This window comes from Calonectris borealis, chromosome Z (genome assembly GCF_964195595.1).
Source record: "Calonectris borealis chromosome Z, bCalBor7.hap1.2, whole genome shotgun sequence".
In the NCBI taxonomy this organism is placed as follows: domain Eukaryota; kingdom Metazoa; phylum Chordata; class Aves; order Procellariiformes; family Procellariidae; genus Calonectris; species Calonectris borealis.
The window spans coordinates 70409118-70428983 of record NC_134352.1 but is presented as its reverse complement, the minus strand read 5'-3'; the positions used below and the strand labels follow the sequence as shown (position 1 = coordinate 70428983).

The 19866-nt window shown below is 40.1% G+C and overlaps 1 protein-coding gene across 1 annotated transcript in view; it reads right to left on the bottom strand.

Moving 5' to 3' along the window:
- Positions 1 to 8588, bottom strand: part of FGF10 (fibroblast growth factor 10) — a 65425-nt gene extending 56837 nt beyond the window's left edge. Inside the window, exon 1 of the mRNA XM_075136609.1 lies at positions 7594 to 8588. Within this exon, the coding sequence (XP_074992710.1) occupies positions 7594 to 7930 (337 nt within the window). The 5' untranslated portion in view covers positions 7931 to 8588. The remainder of the gene's footprint in view (positions 1 to 7593) is intronic.
- Between the last annotated feature and the right edge of the window lie 11278 nt (positions 8589 to 19866).

The window sequence follows — 19866 nt, the reverse complement described above, 5'->3', positions numbered from 1 at the left end:
GACAGTTCACAGCTGCCAAAATGGGTAAGCCAAGCTCCCCCTCTCCCCACTTCTCTCCCACTCAAGACACATGCTGCCCCAATTTCTTTCTTGTCATCCTTTCTAGTGTTGCTCTGGCACTCGTCACACTTCCCATCCCCTTCCTCTAATGCGGGCACGATATCATTGATTTATACCCAGCCTCCACTTAGCACCATGCCTTAATTCCAATTAAACAACATCCTGAATGCTTCCAAAATGCTTCAGCATTTTCCCCCGAACTCCCACACACACTGACTACAGCTGCACAGATGTGCATCAGGAACCTGAAAGAAAACTTACATTTCCTTTATTTCTATGCAATGTTTGAACCTTTAATATCAGTGGCAGAAGAAGGAAGAGCAACTAGACTCCTCAGCCCCCCATTTTCACCTCTGCTTCCCATGTAGGAAGAGGAGTCAGGAACTGCAAAAACCAACTAAGTTTATTGTCCTTCACATATGTTTTCCACCATGAAAGGAGTAGGCATCATATTGCTTTACTAAATCAAGGTTTATGAAAGATCTGATCTTTGTTTTTATATAAAATTCATGAGCATTCATGTTTCTAGTATCCATAGCCGCCTCCTCTCTTGCACAACATCAGAAGTTACAGAAGGGGGGAGGGAGAAAAGGAATGAAACCTTTTGGTGTAGTTTCAACATTTCCTTTTTCTTGAGTCAGCTTCGATGTGTGTGAAAATTCCTCTTTAACTGTAGAAGATATACACTACTGACAGATTATTTAGAGGTAAATGTGAAAGGGGACAGACTAATAATTCTTTAGACTAACTATAAAATAGGGGAATGCTTTACAGTTGACACTGTGAGTATATCAACCCAGTAATTGGATGCACGTGTTAGTAGCAGTAAAAAGGCACTGTCCAGTTGTCCACCTTACATGGGAATCTACTTTGAGTGTATTCGTTGATTTACTGTTGCAATTAGAACTGAATGTTCAAAGAAAGAACAGAAGTGACCTAATTTAAAAGCAAAGAGTGCCTTTAAAGCCATTATTTAGCATGTGACCTGGCTCACTTGTAACCATTTTTTCCCCCTGCAACTTCCATTTGTTGCACTGTACTCATGAAGTAGCATACTCAGTTTTAATAATCCACTCAGCTAATTCAGTTTTAATATCCATTCAGTGATTAAAGATTAAGCCACTTTCTCCTCACTTCTACCGTTGAAGATTTTAATTTTCTTCATAAACACAGAGAGTTTTCCCAGGCTGACTTTTCAAAACTTCATATAATAGTGTTTTCTGTCTCCTTTTTACTATGTTGTAACTAACAGAGATGTTTTACAACAAATTGGCACTAGAAACAGAAGCAATTAATACAGCTAGGAAAGGATCTTACTAGTTAACAGAACTAATGGTTGCAAGTACCATTAACTACTTTTTTGTGTTCAAAACATCTGAGCAATGAAAGGTTGCAAGATATTAAAATATTGCATCAAAATGAGTTGTAGAAGCAAAAGAAAGAGAATTTGTTTCATAAGTACGTACAGTTAGACTAGCGGTACTAGTATACCTACTGACCGAGAAACGTAAGTGTGCTACAGTTAACTAAATGCATCCTCCATTTCTGATCTTATAATTTGGTTTTCATAGCCCAAAGCAAGCAAAGGTTATTTTTCCATGCAGTCTCATCAAGCTGACGGTGGTTGCTAATGTTGATAAACATTCAAACTATTTGTGCTGCTCAAAGTGGCAAAGAGGTCATTAGATGATAAACCCAGAATATTAGGATAAGGTAGTTCATTATCTTATGGTGACTGCAAGAAATCGTAGCAAGTGTTCAAAATGTGCAAACTGAAGTTTCAACTTGGTGCTATTTTGGGGAAGAAGAGACATTAAGAGCTTGATTCAGAAGGCTCTTCAGAAAACAGAAAAACAAACAAACAAAAACAGGCCATGAAGAGGGAGTTATAACAAATCCCAAGTTGACCGAATAATTACTCTGTTTTGCTGACACCATATCTCTCATCCCAAATATTAAGCTTAAGAATAGAAATGCAATATTGTTCAGAAAGTTTTTTTTTTCCTATTTAGAAGCTTCCTTGTGCAATTATATTACTTGCTCAGAAGAAAAGTTAGGAATCCACCATGACAGGAGATGTTGCCCTATGTTCACATAGGTACCTGCTATTTTTAATTTAAGGCACACAAGTTAACAAGATTTGCTCATAGAAGGGTTTTTCCTTTTCCAAAATGAAAGGCTCTAGGGAACAAATGAAAACTCCCCTATTGCAGGATCTGATCTGACTCCCATTTGAAGTGAAAAGGCCCCTATTCACACACACTGCTCAAAGACATCTGAAAGTCATCTTAAAATGCCTTGTTTCAAAACAGAGGATCTTATCCTATGAGTGAATGCATCCAAGATGTTTCAGAAGTGTAAGCACATTCTATAGTGCTCACTCAGCTAATGCCATCTTCAAGGGAAGCTTTGACCAAGCCACTACCTGAGAACCCTCCCATGAAAACAGCAGCACGGCATCTACAAGCCTGCACGCCCCTTGGTTTCTTTCTTCTGAGGTTTTAAGAAGAACAAACTTCCAATTGCCTCTAACTCTTTCTTTTTTTCACAAGTGGCTATAAGTTAGATTTATGAAGACAAAAAGACTTCTTACAACTGTATATTTTGAACAGATTTATGACAGGGCTACAGTATCAGCATGGAGGGTCCACAAGGCAGGAATGCAGTAAGGGTAAGAGAAGAGTGTCATGTAGACGTTAAATAGTACAATATTCTTTCCACATTCATAAATCCTAAGTGCCTAAGGTTGTATACTGCTGGCTATAAATTACGTAACTGAGTTCTGCAGAAGGGAAAGAAAAAAAAAAAAGACTTAAAGTGCGAAATCATTTCCATACGAAATTATACATTTCATATTAAAGAACCTAAGATTCAAATTACTTCACTAAAACAGTATTATTTCCTATTTTAAGTCTTTTTGATTGGTAAAAAAATAAACCAGATCTCTATAGAGAATAAAACAATAAAACACATATGCCTACTAATCAGCCTTCAGAAAAACAGAGAAAAGTTCTCACATTAATTTAAAAACACCAGCTTATGAGGAGTTGATAATCCCAAAAAGCTAGCTTAAAAATCGTTCAGTAGCAAAAGAACATATTTTATCAAGTATTCTAATCTGGTTTGAGCTTTACAGCTCAGGTTAAGGTACCTAGCAAGCTTTATGATTTTATTACACCCAGGATATAATCAAAAAACTAAGTAGCAAACCAAGTATACTTAATCAAAACACTTTTAATGCTATTTTATTTATAAACCCAATATGTAGTATAAATCTGTATTTATATATCATGTATATATGCACACAGTTAAAACTCTCAGTAGTAATGTTCAGCATTTCTAGTAATTAGAGCGGTTGTTTACAATCTTTCGGGCTACAGAATGAGGCTCAAAACTTTGCTATTGGTCACTACGTTGCTAATCTGATCCCACACTAACTAAAGCAAAACCAAAGACTATCAGGGACTTCAGCAGATCCTAAAGCTATGTATAAAAGATAATTGCATACTCAAGGGAGAAGCCTGGAATAGGTTAGCTCGTGAGAAGTAGCTAATTATTTCATGATGAAAGAGTGAACACTCTTACTCTGCAATTGCAGTGCCTTTGCACTGTTTGGATTAATCCACTTTGGATGCTCAAAAGGCCAATTAATAGAATCTCAGCTGCTGTAAGCCCTTTTAGTTTTGCTTGAGCTAAATTAACTCATACAGCTGAGGATCCAGCCCCTTCTTGTCCACCTACTTCGAGCAGAGGTGACACCAGGCAGTGGCTGTGCCGCCATCTACCGTAGGTTTTGCATAGCACTGCTGGTCCAAAGCCCGCAGGAATCGCTCCAGCAATTCTTCCCACTAATATCCAGGCCCAGTGACACAGACTCCACTCCCTAAACACGTACCTAAATAATGGGCCTGATCCTGCAATCCTTGCTCAGGCAGAACTCCTCCATTAAGCAACACATACTGTGTTACTGTTCTTCAGCTACTAAGATCTGTCCTATAAATTTGAAGTCTGTGTGCTTCATAGTGCTATTAACTGTTGCCTTGAAAGTCAATTGAAAATAGTATAATACTCGAAAATATGTTCAAGTTTTCCTGAACCAGCTTATCATATATCATATAGCCCAATGCATGCCATCCATTAAACCCAAAGAGTTTCACAAAGCTTTCTGAGTGCAAGTAAAGTCAGAATCTGCATGCATGCAGTTGTTTCTCCATTTTAATATACAGCTTAAGCTTCTCTTGGTCATCCCAGATCTCAAGTTATAGTGAAAGCTTTTGTAATTGCTCTTTGGAGGCTTTTTGGGGTTGTTTTTCCCCCAATAAGTACTTAAGACACCAGAAAGCAGTAAAGCTCTCCTTATTCATGCATGCAAATGGCTCTATCAAGAACAGGGGCAAGGGACTTCACAGCTGTGGTGCTACGGAACGAGCTAGTAGTTGCATTTTGAGAACAAACTTCCAGATGTAAGGAACAATAAAACAAAACCTGAAAAGTGTCCTACTTCTACGTAGTGACAGACACCCTCCAGCTATGCCAAATGCTGCAAGTTCCCCCAGCCTCCTGACAGAGCAGTCAGAAGCCACCTCTCTTCCTATTACCCTATAGGTAGAGAAAGGCTGATGGAATAGTTCCAAGCAATCAAGTTGGAAAACATCTGCCAGAGTAAACTTTAATTTAGCACACTCTGCACAGTATTTATAGAGCAAATCTATAAATGCTGCTTGAGCCATTTAAAGGCTGGAGACTAAATTCTGTTTTCTGAATGTTTATTCTGACTTTCTCCAACTGTTCTTCTTACTTGACAGTGCTTAATTGGCATCCAGCCATGAAAGCTGTTGTCTAATTACACAACATATCATGACCTTACAGCCCTACAGATAAGGCTTTACTGCAGCATAAATGGATTTTAAACATTAGCATATGAGAAAAAGAAAATTAGCCTCCAAATTAGAATATTTCGAAGTCTTGTGTGTGAATAGTCACTATTATTTGTTTAGGAAAGCATGGTTTCGAAAGAGGAACTTATATTAGAGATTAAATAGCCTTTAATGTTAAACAGGCTACAATCTAGTGGGCTGGCATGGCAGAAATCTATTCACATGTAATTAGATATTTTAGACTATCTTAAAGATACCACATATTTGCATGGAATCAGTCCAGCTGGGGATTATGGCAGCATTATAATGGCACAGCTACACGTCAGGTTATGAAAAGCATAGATTTTGTGAATCACTGGCAACATTTTGCTACACAGACACCCTTGAAATAAAGGCAGAGCAAATATATTCTTAAGTGATCTCCGACGATGTACTTTTACAGAAAACACAATTTCACACTGCAAATCATAATGACTATTAAAAAAGAACATACAACTGTTTGACTTATCTTCTGCTAGCAAGATTCTAATTGTTTTGTATTTAAATATGTTTTATACTAGGTCTGACTTTGTGATGTAAGTGTGGTTGGCAAGTTGCAAGTTTTAAGATGATGGGAGTCCTTTCTTCACTGCACATAAACTTGAAGGACAGGATACAACTATGTATAATAAAGCCATTGTTTTGGTTTTATATGAAACAAATTACATTCTTTTCTCTTTCAGTAGATACTCTGCAGATATGACAATAATCATGACATTAGCAAGAATGCCAAAACTTATTCTGATGCACTAGCTGTAAAACTAGGAAAAAGAATCACACCCTATAGTTGCATGTAGACTGAAAGAGCAGAAAGATGTCTATGTGCATTTCAGTGTATTCTACCTCTTATTGGCATGATCTTGCAGAAGCTCACGCATGTATGCAGCTTCACTCACTTAGCCAGTTCTGCTGGCTAAGTGGGACTGCTCAGATAGGTACTTACTTCTCTGAGTACACTGTCGTCAGACTGGCCCCTTATAGCCTTTTTGGCAGCAATGTTCTGCACAGAATGGCTGGTGTTCTCAGAGATGCACAAAAAGCTGTCAGAATCCCATTTTAGGGGAATGATGCTGTTCTCCTCCACAAACAAAAGTAATCTAAGAAATACAGTGCTAGGACCTCATTCCACACAAATTCACCAAAGTGAAGCCTTCATAGCAGCTCTGTTTTTCAAGAATTTGGCTTTCTATGAAGTATAGAAAGGGAGGTAGTAAGATTCAGCTGCTTTGACATCTAAAGTTTTTTACAAACATTAAGCACATGATAAAGCACGAAGTTGTAAGGTGGAGCGAGTGAAGGTCTGACATATGATACAGCAGCCCTCTCCTCCCAGTTTGTAAACCTATATTATGGGTATTTAACAGAAATACAGCTGAATTCACAGTAACATCTACCATACAGCGTGGCAACCTGCTGAAGTACTCCATACTTTACACATTAGCTAAGAAGGGATCTACTTAAGTAAGCTCTTAATTTAACAGAAGATGTATCCCCAGGTTTATCTGGATTTATGTAAAACCACCCAAGAACCAAAATGCGGTTCTCCACCAGTGAAGCAAGTCAGAGAGTTCCCTTCAACACTTGCATAACAGACCTTACTTTCTCAGCATGCTACTATAGTGGGACGCAGTCACTCAAGAGTTACAATGCAATATATTGTGATTTACTACATTACTTCAATTTGAGATTGCACAGGCAGGAAAACCGAATAAAGGTTACATTTCTAGCACTGACAGCCGAAAATACATTACCAGAAGCATGCTATTATTAAAAGCCTAATTAGTACTACAGAAAAGCTCGAAACTTCAGCCATGGAAACAGCCGTACGACTTTTACTTTGAAATAATTTCTTTTTTAAAAAAAAAAATGACAATGAAATGCGTGTGAGGTCTGTGCGAACCCAGCCCCAGATGTTTACAATGCAGCGAGTAGCGGTATCGCGGCGCTGCAGCCCGGGAGCGCGCGGCGGCGGGGCGCAGCGCGCGCGCCAGGGACGCGGCACGCACCGGCATCGCCTCACCGCGGGCGGCTGCGCGGCCGCGCACCGGCTCCAGAGCCGGCCGGGCACCCCCAGGGCAGAGAGCGCACCCGGGCCAAAATCCCGGCCCGAAGGAAAAAAAACCCGTCGCGGGGTCGGGGCAGAGGGAGCGCGGAGCAGGCAGCTCTTGTGCGGCTCGGGGAGCAGCGTGTGTGTGCGCGGGGGAAATCGATGCATTGTTTCAATACAGCGTTCTCGTCAAGGCACTTTAATGAAGGGGATAATGATTTTCAGATTCGGGACACAATGCCCCCCCCCCCCCCCCCCCTCCGCGCCACATCCTTACAAATCTTTCTAATTTGCTCTTCTGCCAGGCAAAGAAACAAACTGTGCTCGGCGAAGCCATTTGCAAAACAAATGTAACGGGAGAGATTTGCAGATACGGGCTGGCAGGGAACGGCGTCCCATAGGAGCCCACCCCACCTCTGCTCCGCGCCCCCTCCCCGCCGAGGCGTCACTTTCTCCTTCCCTCCCCAGCGAGAAGACTCGGGCGCGCCGGGGCCGGGGCTGCGGCGGCAGGGGCGCTCGGGGGGGGCCGGCAGCCGCGGCTCGGCAGCGCGGCGGCAGAGCGGTACTTACTGAAGGGGCAGTTCTCCTTCTTGGTGCCGCTGACCTTGCCGTTCTTCTCGATCTTGAGAAAGTACTTGTTGTAAGAGTAGAGCTTCCTCTTGCGCACGTCTCCTTGGAGGTGATTGTAGCTCCGCACGTGTCTCCCCGCACTGGAAGGAGAGGAGAAGGACGAGGGGAAGGAGGAGGATGATGAAGAAGAAGAGTTGGTGGCCTCCGGGGACAGCATGTCCTGGCCGAGGTCATGGCAGGTGACAGGCACAGAAGACACCAAGAAGAGCAGCAGCAAGCAGCAACAAGGCAGGTGGGAAAAGGCTGAGGCACCATTTGTCAGTATCCATTTGCACATTGTACTGAAACTCTGGGCGCTGGAAAATGTCTTATCAAATGAAACATACTGGAAGGGTAAAACCTGGTAAAAGGCAAGTGGAGAGCCGGTGGTTGTTGCTTCTGGTTAGATCCCTCTGAGCTCTGATCTGGCCTGAAGTAAGTGCACCAACATCCATAACTCAGGGGACAAATCGCCTCAGAAGTTGCTGCCTTTTAATCCTTTGAGTCCTCCCTCAGAAAAAAGAGCTGTTGGTTTTTTTGGGGGGGTTGCTGTGGTTAATCCTCTTTCCTTTTTCTCTTCCCCACCCCACCCCCCCACATACACACACACTCCCCAACCTGGTTTGAGACTTCCCAGTAGTTATTTTGTTCTCTTCCTCACTCCTTTCTTCACCATCTTAGATGCAGAAAGGTCTGAAAAATAGATGACAGCAAAGTGAACAACAACAACAACAAAAAAAATAAATAATAACCAGCGGAAAGGGGTGCTGGAAGGGATTTTTCACACATACCCCTTTTACACACACACACATGCACTCACACTTTGTGGCTTTGCACCTTCTTCTGATCCCCACCCCCTTGCCTTTTTGCAAATCCCAAACCAGTTGCACAACTCGTCCTTTCTCACTGACAACCCCAGAGGAGGCAGTTTCTTTGTTTTGCTTTGAATTCTCCAGAACAGTATTAAAAAAAAAAAAAAAAATCCAGAGAGAGAGAAAGAGAGAGAGAGAGAGGGAAAAAATCCCAACTTGTCTCCCCCCCTTCCCTTCCTTTCCCTCCCCCTTTGGTTGTAAACAGGTTGGAAGCTGAAGCCTAAATGTCAGCGATTACAAGTCAGAGGTGGGATGTGCCTCTGGTGGTCAACCCTTATTTGCAGGGGGTCAAGCAGCGGTGGGACATCTGAAACCCTTTTGCAGTTGGAGCGAGCGATGCCTGCTGCGGAGGAAGCCTCGGGAGCTGCCCTCGCTTCCTCCGGGCTGCAGCGGCAGCAGCAGCAGCCGCCGCCTTCGGCTCGCTGCTAATTGCTCCTAAAGCGTTCTTCTCCTCGGAGCGCCGGCCACCAGCATGGCTTGGAGACTCATGCTTTACTAATTTCCCTGTCTTCCAGGCTGAACCAATCCCCTCTAGGGAGGCTTCCATGCCTCCCCCCAGCTAAAAAAAAAAAAAAAAAAAGAAACTTGTTTTCTAGCGGAGGATTTTATTTTATTTTTTTGGCAGTGAAGTGCTTGAGAAAGCCACCTGGAGCTTGTTGCCTGCTAGATCTCCCCCTCCCCCCCGCTGGAGGAGGGGTTGGGTGGAGGGGTTGGAAAGAAGTATATACTACAGGCAGACCCTGGAAAAGCAGATTATATACTGGTCAGAGAGAGTAAAAAGGAAAGAGACATAATTAGCTCCTTTTCCTTCTTTGCCAGCTTCCATGGAGGTCTTTTTCCCTCCTTTAATGAATCACTGATTTCTCACTTCCGTTGCTGAAATAAAAAGTTCACACTTTAGCCTGCTCTTCCTTTTAAGCCTCTCAAGATTTATTGTGTCTCTTTCCCCACCCTCACCCTCCTTGTCTCAAAAGAAATCAGGGCCCTAAATGACCATTTTCTAATTGCTAACATGAGTCATTTACTGAATCACGCGTTTGACTTCAAAGCAAAAGGGGCTTTATTGGGATTGCTAAGGTTTCCCCATAAAATCTGTCTGAATATTTTGCTGCTTTTTTTTTTCCTAACTAATGTAGTTTTCTTTGCCAGAAAGAAAAAAAATTTCCATTTTTAAGGCTATTCTAAAGCGATTTTTCAAGCTATTATTTTCCTGGAGGGGCATATGTTGTTGGTTTTTCCTTTGATTCCAACTCTCCTAATGGATTTGTCACTTCACATACTAAATGTTATGACAGATTCATATTTCTGGCCCATCATGAACTGTCAACTTTCCCAGTAATTAACAGGCATCTTTCATATGATGTGCTATCTTTTAACACCAGAATAAGGGATCAGGGACTGACAGGATATGGGCAGCATGCAAGAACATTAAATTTTGGTTCAGTATTTAGTATTGTAAAATAACTGTTTTGGAATGCAAGTAGGTGGAACATTCGCTAAAATAATGGAGTAGTGGAGAAGTGAAGTGGTACAGAAACACAGTGAGTAGCTCAATACGTAAACCCAGAACTTTTTTGAAATAGAGGCAGTTTAATAATGCAGATCAGTGGAATGCAATGAAAAACCCCCTATGCAATTACATTTGGCATTTGGAGTAAATCTTAATTTAAATAACAGAAAATGCAGAAAAGAACAAATAGTTCTAAAATTAGACTGATTCATTAGATTAGGATGTTAAATATATTGTTAACTTCACAACAGAAATTAGATATTATTTTCTCCAATTACAGTGTTTATTCTGGAGAGAGTCGGCTCCTAAATTTATGTGTTCAGCTTCTGGGGGTGACATTTAAACAGCCTTAAAAATGAAACCATTTAATGTTAGAATCAATATGTTTTATGATGTTGTTTATGGTACTTCAGAGTATTTATTCTGCTTGTATTTGCACTGAGTGCAAAGCATTTCAGAAATGTTTCTGTGAATCTGATTTAGGCTTTCCTTTTGTGGCAACTAATAAAAAAAAAGAAATAAAACCAAAAATGAAGAGCAAAAGCCTACTTTTTGATGAATGCCTGACAACTTACATGTATGTCTACAAAGCTGATGTCAATGTTTGCTTGCTGTCTAGATCATGAACAGGCACAACACGTTATTTCTAAAATTCAAGTTCTTTTGGTTCCAGCAGCTTAAATCATAAATAATTACTGTAATGTCTTAAAATTACACATTTGAAGAAATCTTTCATTTTTTCTCCTTTTCCTCTCAAATGCTGGAAAGTACAATGAATCGGCCTTTTAGGATCTCAAGTGGCAGGAGAAAATAGTAGTTTGGGGGGTCAAACAGATGTATTTAACCCCTACTCATTAAAAAAGTAGGTACTGTCTTGAATTTACTCAAGACCTGTTTCTAGCTTGTGATTGGCTGTATGTTGGTTGTAAGATCTTGTGGTTAAGAACAAAACCCACATATCCGGAATTTCATATTAAATCTGCTTCTGGCAGGTGCAATATTCAGTGCAGTACTTAAAACTACAGCGCATAGAGTCCTTTTCTATCCCATGTGATGATAGGGAGGGCATTTACAAAACAGAGTCCAAATGAAAAGCTGACATAGCTTTTTAGATTATATCTCATTCTTTTTTCTACTTTCTGTATAGCCTTTCTTTTATAGCACAGTTGAATCCCTAAATACCCCACTACTTTGTATTGTCAGGTCACCTCTTAGGTTAGCCTGAGAAAGCCTGAGAAAAGTTCCACAGGAAAGATGCACTATTTAACGGAATTCAATCTGTCCCAATAGATTTGAATCACTAACATAAATGTATGAATGTAGATTATATCTCTGTAATGAGGCCTGAATCATTCTCAGTTACTTCAAAGGGCTGAAATTCAACCTTCCTTTTTAGCAGCAACAATCAGACCTTAATGGGTTCCTTTATTAATTGTCCATTGCTAAGCTTGAAAAGCAGCTACCTTCAGTACAGGGCTTAGACTAGAAATGGTACCTGCTGCTTCTAAAACAGTGTTTCTGATTTGCCTTTTACTGCTCTAAGATTCTGTGAAAAGTTTCCTGAGCTGCAGTTTTAGAAATGCTGGATTACATTGACCCATCCAGAATGAAACAAAGAAAACCCTTTCTACAAAATGTGCAATAAGCAGAAAATATATTTTAAGGGTTTTCTTTTTGGGCTGTTTTCTTTCCAAAGAATGTTCAGGGAAATGAATTGCGCAGGTGAATTTTAATGAAAAATACTCGAAACAAAATATTTTTTTTGATACTTGTAGCAATAGCTTAAGTAATGTTTTTGTCTTTTGATCAGCAAGGAGGGATGTGTTGCGGTTTTTTAGTTTGTGCGGGTTTTTTTTTTCCCTGTTAAGTAGATGACTTGAATCTGAAAAGTAATATTTTAAGGTAGTTGGAATAGCTTTTTGGCCTGTATGATTTCCCTTAGGCAAGGCGTTATCTTTTCTGGTGTTGTAAATAAGTTCTGTCTATGCCTTTGAGCGTTAATATAATCAACTCACTTTCAGATGTCACCAGCCCCTTAGTTTGGATTGCGAGATAGCAATCATGAACATTTGTTGCTTACAGCATGATGAGAGATGCAAATGCATCTTCTGGTTATGGGACCCAATTCTGTTCTTATTCAAGGTGTTGGGAAATTTGCCAGTGATTTCATTGAGAGAGAGTTGGGCCAGGAATGTCACTGCCAGAGAGACAGCTCTGCCAGAAATGAGGCGAAGAATGCCAAATGCCAGTGGTGGCTCAGGTGCCTCCGTCTCCGAACTGCAGAACTTGGCAGTGTTGTAAAACACTAATCTTGGTTATAAAGAAAAGGCAGTGGTGCATAGTGTCTACAATCACTAATCAGCGATGAGAGAAGCGGCTTGATTTGAGATGCAGTGCTACTTGCTGAAATCTTTACACTGTAGAGTGTCATGCCCACCAACAACAGGGACTGAAGGCCATTGCATTTCATCTGAACAAAGTATGTCTTAAAGCTTGAGAAAAAAATCATCATTACAGTTGTTTTCTTCTGAGAAATCTGCAAAATCACCATCGTTTTTATCTCTATTTTTCACCATTTCGTGTACCTCCATGTAATTTAAAAAGTGTCAAAATACTAATATTATTCTAATTTTATGTATAGAATGAGGTATAAAATAAGCCCCTAAGTTGTCAAAGATCAAGACTGAAGGCGGTGTAACTCATCTGTGTGTATGAAGCTGGAATAAGAAATAAAATCAGAATACTTTTTTAGCTGCCTCTAGTGGGATTTGGTAGTGTCTGGAGTATATTCCTTGGCTCCTCTGTGCACACTTCTTTCCAACTAAGTATCCAAAACTGGAGAAGAAGCGGAGCAGAGTTTAGCAGAGGTTAATAAAATGTTTGTTTCAGCATTTCTTTTTTATTTCAAAATGACTTGCTTTCCTAGGTCAAACGTAACAACTGACATGTGCAAAATGAGTTTGAGATAACCGAAATGCAGTTCAGCCAGAGCTGGTTCCATTCAGCCTACAGAGTCACTAGTGAGAATGGCCAAGTGCCCTGCCCAGGCTGAGGCTAGTCCTCGGGAGGAGTATGATGGTACTCACTCTCTGAGATCTGGTGGAAGAATGAAGGGTTGGCTGGGCTAGCACTAGTGGTAAGTAATGATTAGCTGGAATATACCCTGTTTTATGTTTTTCTTTTAAGAAACAGAGTGCACAGGTCATCTTCTTGTGAATGGACATATAAATTGTGGGACCAGGCAGGATTTACCCCATTACTTAAATTAGTAGTGTGTGTTTCTTGCTCATGGATGTATTGGCAAAACTGTCCAAATGCCAAATTGTCCAAACAATTAAGAAAATTGTTTATTCTTCTTAAAATGCTAATTATGGCTGTTCTCTTAGAATATGTTTAGAGTTATGCTATGTCTGAGAAAGAAATTACAAAAAGATGTATGACATTTGAAAATATCTGTATGATTTTTGTTTGATAAATACAGCTATTAAAAAAAGAAGAAGAAATAAGTAAAAAAATGCATTCTATGGAGGTCAGCTAGAGGAGACTACAGACCCCCAGACATTGAGCTGCAGTGACATAAATTGCTATGTGCGTGGGCTGGACACTGGCCGTGTTTAGTAATGGTCTGCTGGCAGCCAGTTTTGCGTAATCTGCGCCACAAACATAATTAAAAAGGCAATATTTTCAAGAAGTTACTTTAATCTTAGAGGATTTGCTTTTCTTTCTCATTTCGTACAGGATTACCATGAATGCAGGCCACTTAAATACTCCTATAAATATGAGGGATTGAGAACACAACTCTCAGAAACTGCCAGGAAGAGGCAAACGTCAGTCAGGTCTTTGCAGATTCTTTCTTTTTCTCCCCACTCAATCTCATCTAAGCCTACATTTTCCATGGGGAAACCTACCAGGACTCTGAGGAGATACTTTGTGCATTCTGATATACCCTGCCTCCACATAAACCTGTACACCTGTGAGTTTTCCTTGTAATCGATAATGCTGATGGTAATTTTTATTCCCCCCTCCCCCCCCATACTGGTTATTCTAACTGTTTATACAACTTCTTCTGCAGATACACTATAAACATTTTCCCTAATCATTCCCAGGATCCAAACCTTCACCCGAAACAAGGTGTTGGTTTATTTGTGACATTGAAGCTCCTGTTCCCTGGAGGAAACTTTCCAGAAATAGACATAATTTGGTGCTTAAATGTCATCTTTGGATCTTTGAATTGTATCTATTAATTTACTGGAAAAGGTCTTTGTGTGGCATGTAACTGAGACAAACCCAAAAAAGTTATACAAACTTTTTTATCAACAGAGGTGAGTACCTCTGAAAGGTGCTAACTATCCAGTACTCTTCCTGGATCCAACGAAGATCCCTTTTAGAAAGGCAACAAAGCCAAGCCAAAACTCTGCAGCTCTGCTAGGCTCCATCCTTCTTGAGTGCTACTGGAAGGGAGCAAAGAAGTCACTTCTAGGCATTGCTTGTGGAGCTATTTGAAACAGAGCTGACAGCTAGGAACATCAGCCCAACAGCTGAACATGCTTGCCTCACCACAGGCAACCAGGGTAGCCAGCTGGGCTCCCTCTGAGCTAGTTAATAGCTCACACATTGCCTCTTCTTTGTCAGTTAATTTGTAGCAGTCACTGGAATTACTTCTGTGAGTAAGCACCTCTCAGCGTGAGGAAGGGTGATGGAAGCGAGCCCTTTGCTAGCTGAGAAGTGTGAGGCAGGGCTGGGAAGCAAGGGACAGCTCCCCATGCCTCCTGCTGAGCGGGCAGTGCCAGAGCTGCTGCAAGCCAGGCTGGGCACCTGTCAGCCTTCCTAAGTATGGCATCATCCGGGAGATACGTAGCACAGCATCTCTTACAGGGTACATTCCACCTGGGTTTCCACAGAAGTGCGGTGCAGGGTTGCACACCACCTTTCCTAAGACCCTACCTTTTCACATATATGTGACAAACATGTCTCATCGAAGATACTGTCAAGACAAAAACCAAATGTGGAGTCAGCTCAAATATACAGGATTTTTTCCTAAGCACTTCATAGCTTAGGGCATACTAGTACCCTTAACGTTATTAGTAAGAACACCATGACTCAGATGTAATTGCGCAGCTAAATACACCCTTCTTATTATTTAGTCCTGGATTTCAGCAAGAACAGCCAGGCTCTACTGCTGTGCTAGGCTCTGTATTAAAGAACTAGTCCCTCAAAGTCAGCTTATTGCTGAATTGTGATCTTTTTAAAGATTATTTTTTTCTGTTACAGGGCACTCTCCATCTGCTGATTATAGTTTTGGAAATGCAACTTAATTAGTTCTATATTTATTAGCAGATTGTTTAGCTTTTTATTAAGATCAAAACACAGAGACAAAGGATAACAATATGGTATCTTCTTTCTAGCATTATTTAAAATGTTTACAGCATGTCAAAGATTTAAGCAACTCTCTGAAGAGCAGTCATCCATTCTGTGAGGCTTAAAGAGATTATTTTTCTTTACAGCATATGGGTAACAACTGGCCACACAGATCCAAATTGTTGTAGATTTTAACCATGTTGCCAGTTACTGATGATAATGATTAGCTCCTAAATGCCAGATTCAGTAAACTTGACATCACGTTTCATGTATCCTACATGCAGTTAAAAGCAAGGAACTTTGAAAACGACACACAATTTTTTTGCATGCCAATAATTGGTAAAATACCTTCCTCGGATATTTCTAAATACTAAAAAAACTGCTGCAGTTTTTTTCACTGCAGCTGAGGGATATGTACCCCCTAAATCAGGCTAGAATTTGCCAAACCAAGAGACATTACTGATCATAACAAGCAGTAGAAGCCTGTGTATATGGTATAAGCTCATTCTGAGCAGTTTTCAAAGCATACAAGAGCTTCTTGCACCCAAAGAATGGAAGGAGGAAGCCAAAGAAGGAGGGACACCTCCATTTCTTTCTCTTCTACTCTGCTTGTGATGCTGCCTTGCTTCTGGTATTCCTTCCAGCGCTGAATCACCAAGTTATCCTATTCACGTGATTACGGGGAAAAGAATATAATCTTGGAGTCCTTTCTGTGTATCTGTTTCTATTGTTTATATTTCTATATAAACAATATAGAGCAAGTTACTCAGTTGTGGCAAATGTTGACTGTCGTCTGTGGAAAAGTACTGCTTAATACAAAATGCTGTCTAAGCAGAGGAGAGCATATGGAAGGGCTGAATAGATAGGCCAACCTACAATATCCACAGATGATGCAGGGGTAAAAATATTTGCTTAATTTCTGAGGCATTCAACACTAGTGCTTTTAATGTCTTCTGAACTTCTGTGAGTCTGTTGTACAACGATTTAAGAAAACAGTGGTGACCCTTGCTTCAGCCTGCCCCAGGTCAGCTTTGCTTGTTGGTGCTTGTGTCAGGCATACACCAAAAGGCAGAAAACTCTTCAATTAATTAACAATTCTATTATTTATTTATTTAGTTAGCTACCTAACTAGGTAGCTAGTTAGTTAGTAAAGTGGCAGGTAAATGCTCCCTACAAAAAAATTTAGGCATGGGAGACAGCTAGTTAGATTCATGGTTACTGAACGACGATTAGTCAGAAAAAATTTTAAAAGCATTTACAAATAATGCATTAACTCAGACCATACAATTTAATTACCAAACAGTCTTTCTGGTCGTGCTTCCCTATGGACATGCATTCAAATTTGTCAACAAATCACATCATCAGATAAGCCACCACAATTCAGCTCTCTGAGGAGAGAGGGGTGAGGGAAATAAAGCTCTTTTTTCTCTACAGTTTGCAGTAAAAGATGCTCCTCCAGAAGTCTAAGACTGGGAGCTTAGGCACAGCTCCAATGGATAAGTTGCTCCCTGGTGGACTTCAGAAGAAATATCCTTCCACTCTCTTGCAATTGCTTAGTATCCTCAAATGGGAGCTAGGGAGAAGCCATACATCCTCCAAAATGGAAATTTGTCCTTGAAGATCTGTTCAGGAGTGCACAGTATTGTGGACCCTGAAAACAGCCTATCCTATTCCCGATATGGAGTATCTGCAGAGAAGTGATGGCTGCGATGTCGTCTTTTTGATTGATGGCTGACGTGTAGATCTCCTTTCTGAACACTGAATAGAATTGGAAGTAGGGGGTGGCCTGGCACTAAGAATGGCTATGTCCAGCCTGGATTTCTGACAAAAGCAAATCAATCAACATCAGCTAATGTGTAGAAAGTGGTGTCCTCTACAACAGGAGCAAATATGCAAGTCATATCTATGAAGAGATAATTACTGAGGTTAATGTCAGGGAAATTAACGTAAGTCAGCTCACCGAATCATGACATAGAAAACACTATCCTTAAATACGACCTTCTAATCTATTAGCAATCTTCAAGCAAAACTGGGCTTGGCCCTACAGAACTTTGAGCCCTTTGCCAGCCATCTAGACAATTTCTTACACCTGTGCTTAAGCACCTGCATATTCCAATAAATTTAAATGTGACAGCACATACGTTCAAAGCTACGTGTGTGTTTAAGTACTTTCAGGGCAGGTTTATTCAGCTTTTCTTACTCAGATTTTCAGCTGGCTTATAAAAAGTTCCTCAGGTGTGGAATTCTTCTTGTAGAAATTTGGGTATCAGGAGTGAGATTATCCAGATTTTTAAATTATTAAAAACTACCCAAAATGTGAGAATAAAAACCTATTTTTGTATGGCACTTTTTCAAGTCTGAAAGATACTAACATTTTCATAACTGGAAAGATCGGTACCAAAGTAGCCATTATGTATCCTCTCAGGAGAATGTCATTATATATGGACAGAATGTTTGGTGCTTTTGATGAGCATTACAAGGAACCAGTAGGTTGTATGATCTTTTTCATGGGAAGTTTCAAAAGTAAGCTAGAAATAAATTTGTTGGGTTGTTCTAGGTGGACATGATCTGGTGCAGGGATCAGTTTAGTTGATTGCTGGATTCTTTTCCTATAGTTTTCCTGATTTTAAAGAAAACAAATAGATCTTAATTAAAAGCTTAACAAAATGCTTGCATTACTCAGTGACATCTCCTGTGAAACTACAGCATAAGCAAGAACAGAGCAAGCTCTCTCATCCTTTCACAATAATTTATTTTCCATTTCTTTTTATGAGGATCCTCTCCCTCTAAAACTCCAATTCTGCAAAACTTAGAGAATAAACAGGACTCAAATTTCAGTTGATTCTGGGCAGCTGACTTCAACAGATTCTGTGTGGTTTTCCTGCACTGACCAAACTACAGAAAATACATCAGGGCGTGGCAATTCTAGAAATTCCCTGGAAATTCCCAGTATAGACTAAGGAAGACAGTAATTAATGTTTATTCAGTGTATGCTGATTTTTTTCATTCTTCCCGTATTTTTTCCAGTGTAGTATATTTGTATCATGTGTGCATCTTCACTAGGAGTTTGATTTCGCAGTTTGTTTTACACAATGCACTGAATACCTGTCAGACAGTGTGACTATTTGATCATATATGAGTGAAAAACATCAATAGCATAGCAGCAAAAGGCTTCTACTTTTATTTCTAACCCTTGGGTTTTTTTAGCTATGCTATGAATTCATATAGAGGATTTGCTGTCTGGTAAAAACAAAAAAAGAAAAAAGAAAAAAATGCTAACAATCCATTAAATTTCCCCTAGATTAAAAATGACATTTCCTTTAAGTACTGGGTTTTTTTTTCCATAATAATTACTGGGTGATTTTGATGTAGAAAGACAAGTGAACAACGTTTAAAGTCTTCAAGACTCACTATTGCATTACTGTAACATATGAATAACTTTGCTTGTTAAGTGAACATTTGTAACCAATTAGTCTGAAGAATGCATCCTTACAGCTGAGAAAAAGAGGACCTCTTCAGCTACCCTTGTTCCACTGTCTTGGACTTTGGTCTGCTATGGCAGTGGTAAGTGGAAGCTATGTGTGCATGTGGTTGGTGCACCAAGGTATTTAGCTGGGGATGGTGGTAGCAAAGAATAGGTAGACTAAGTTCCTTTTACTCCTCCGGTGCTGAGTTAGAGGAAGGAATCTTTTGCTGGTGATATTATCAATCTTCAGGGAAAGGGGGAAAAAAGTCATGAGAGGTTATCTGACTCAGAAGGGCTTCTTATGTCCTGATGATGTTTATTTGTCACTCTTACTTAAGGCTACGTTAACAATCCAGGTCCTGTAAATAGTCCTAGACCAATTCTGCAGCCTGCTTACTCGTAGAGCTCCTGCCAGTTTTAAATTGTGTCAAAAATTTAACCATGTTAATTGTGTCAAAAATTTAACTGTGTAAACACTCTATCAGTTTGAGGTAGTCTTGTCTTTGTCTTTTATTGAGCCAGATTTTATGGTATTTTCTGTATAGATAAAAGATGTGAAAAACAGGGAACTATACCAAGAATCATATCCTCAGATAGTAGGCATTCAAACAAATAATTCAATAATAAAAACTCAGAAAGTTGTAATTTATACTACCACAAAACTCTTCAGAAATGTGTGTGCACACACCCTCACTCCCCACCTCTTCCACCGACAGCTTTTTGCAACATTCTTGAAATCAGATGTAATAAATGTGACAGCAGGTTAAGGTACTGAGGACCTGAACTAGACATGGACAGTGTTTGACTCATGTCAGATTAGTTACTGATTATGTCTTTACGTGACTGTCAGAATGTAATTTCTTACTGGTAAGTGCAAGATGTCTAAAACATTCTTCCTACATATTTTTATGAGAAAATGTATGAGTTACAAAGTTGGAATCCGAACTGAAACACTGTAAAAACCGCCAAAAATTGCTGGGTGTCTGGAGACATCATCATGTCTACAAGTGAGCTCTTGTTTCTGTGCA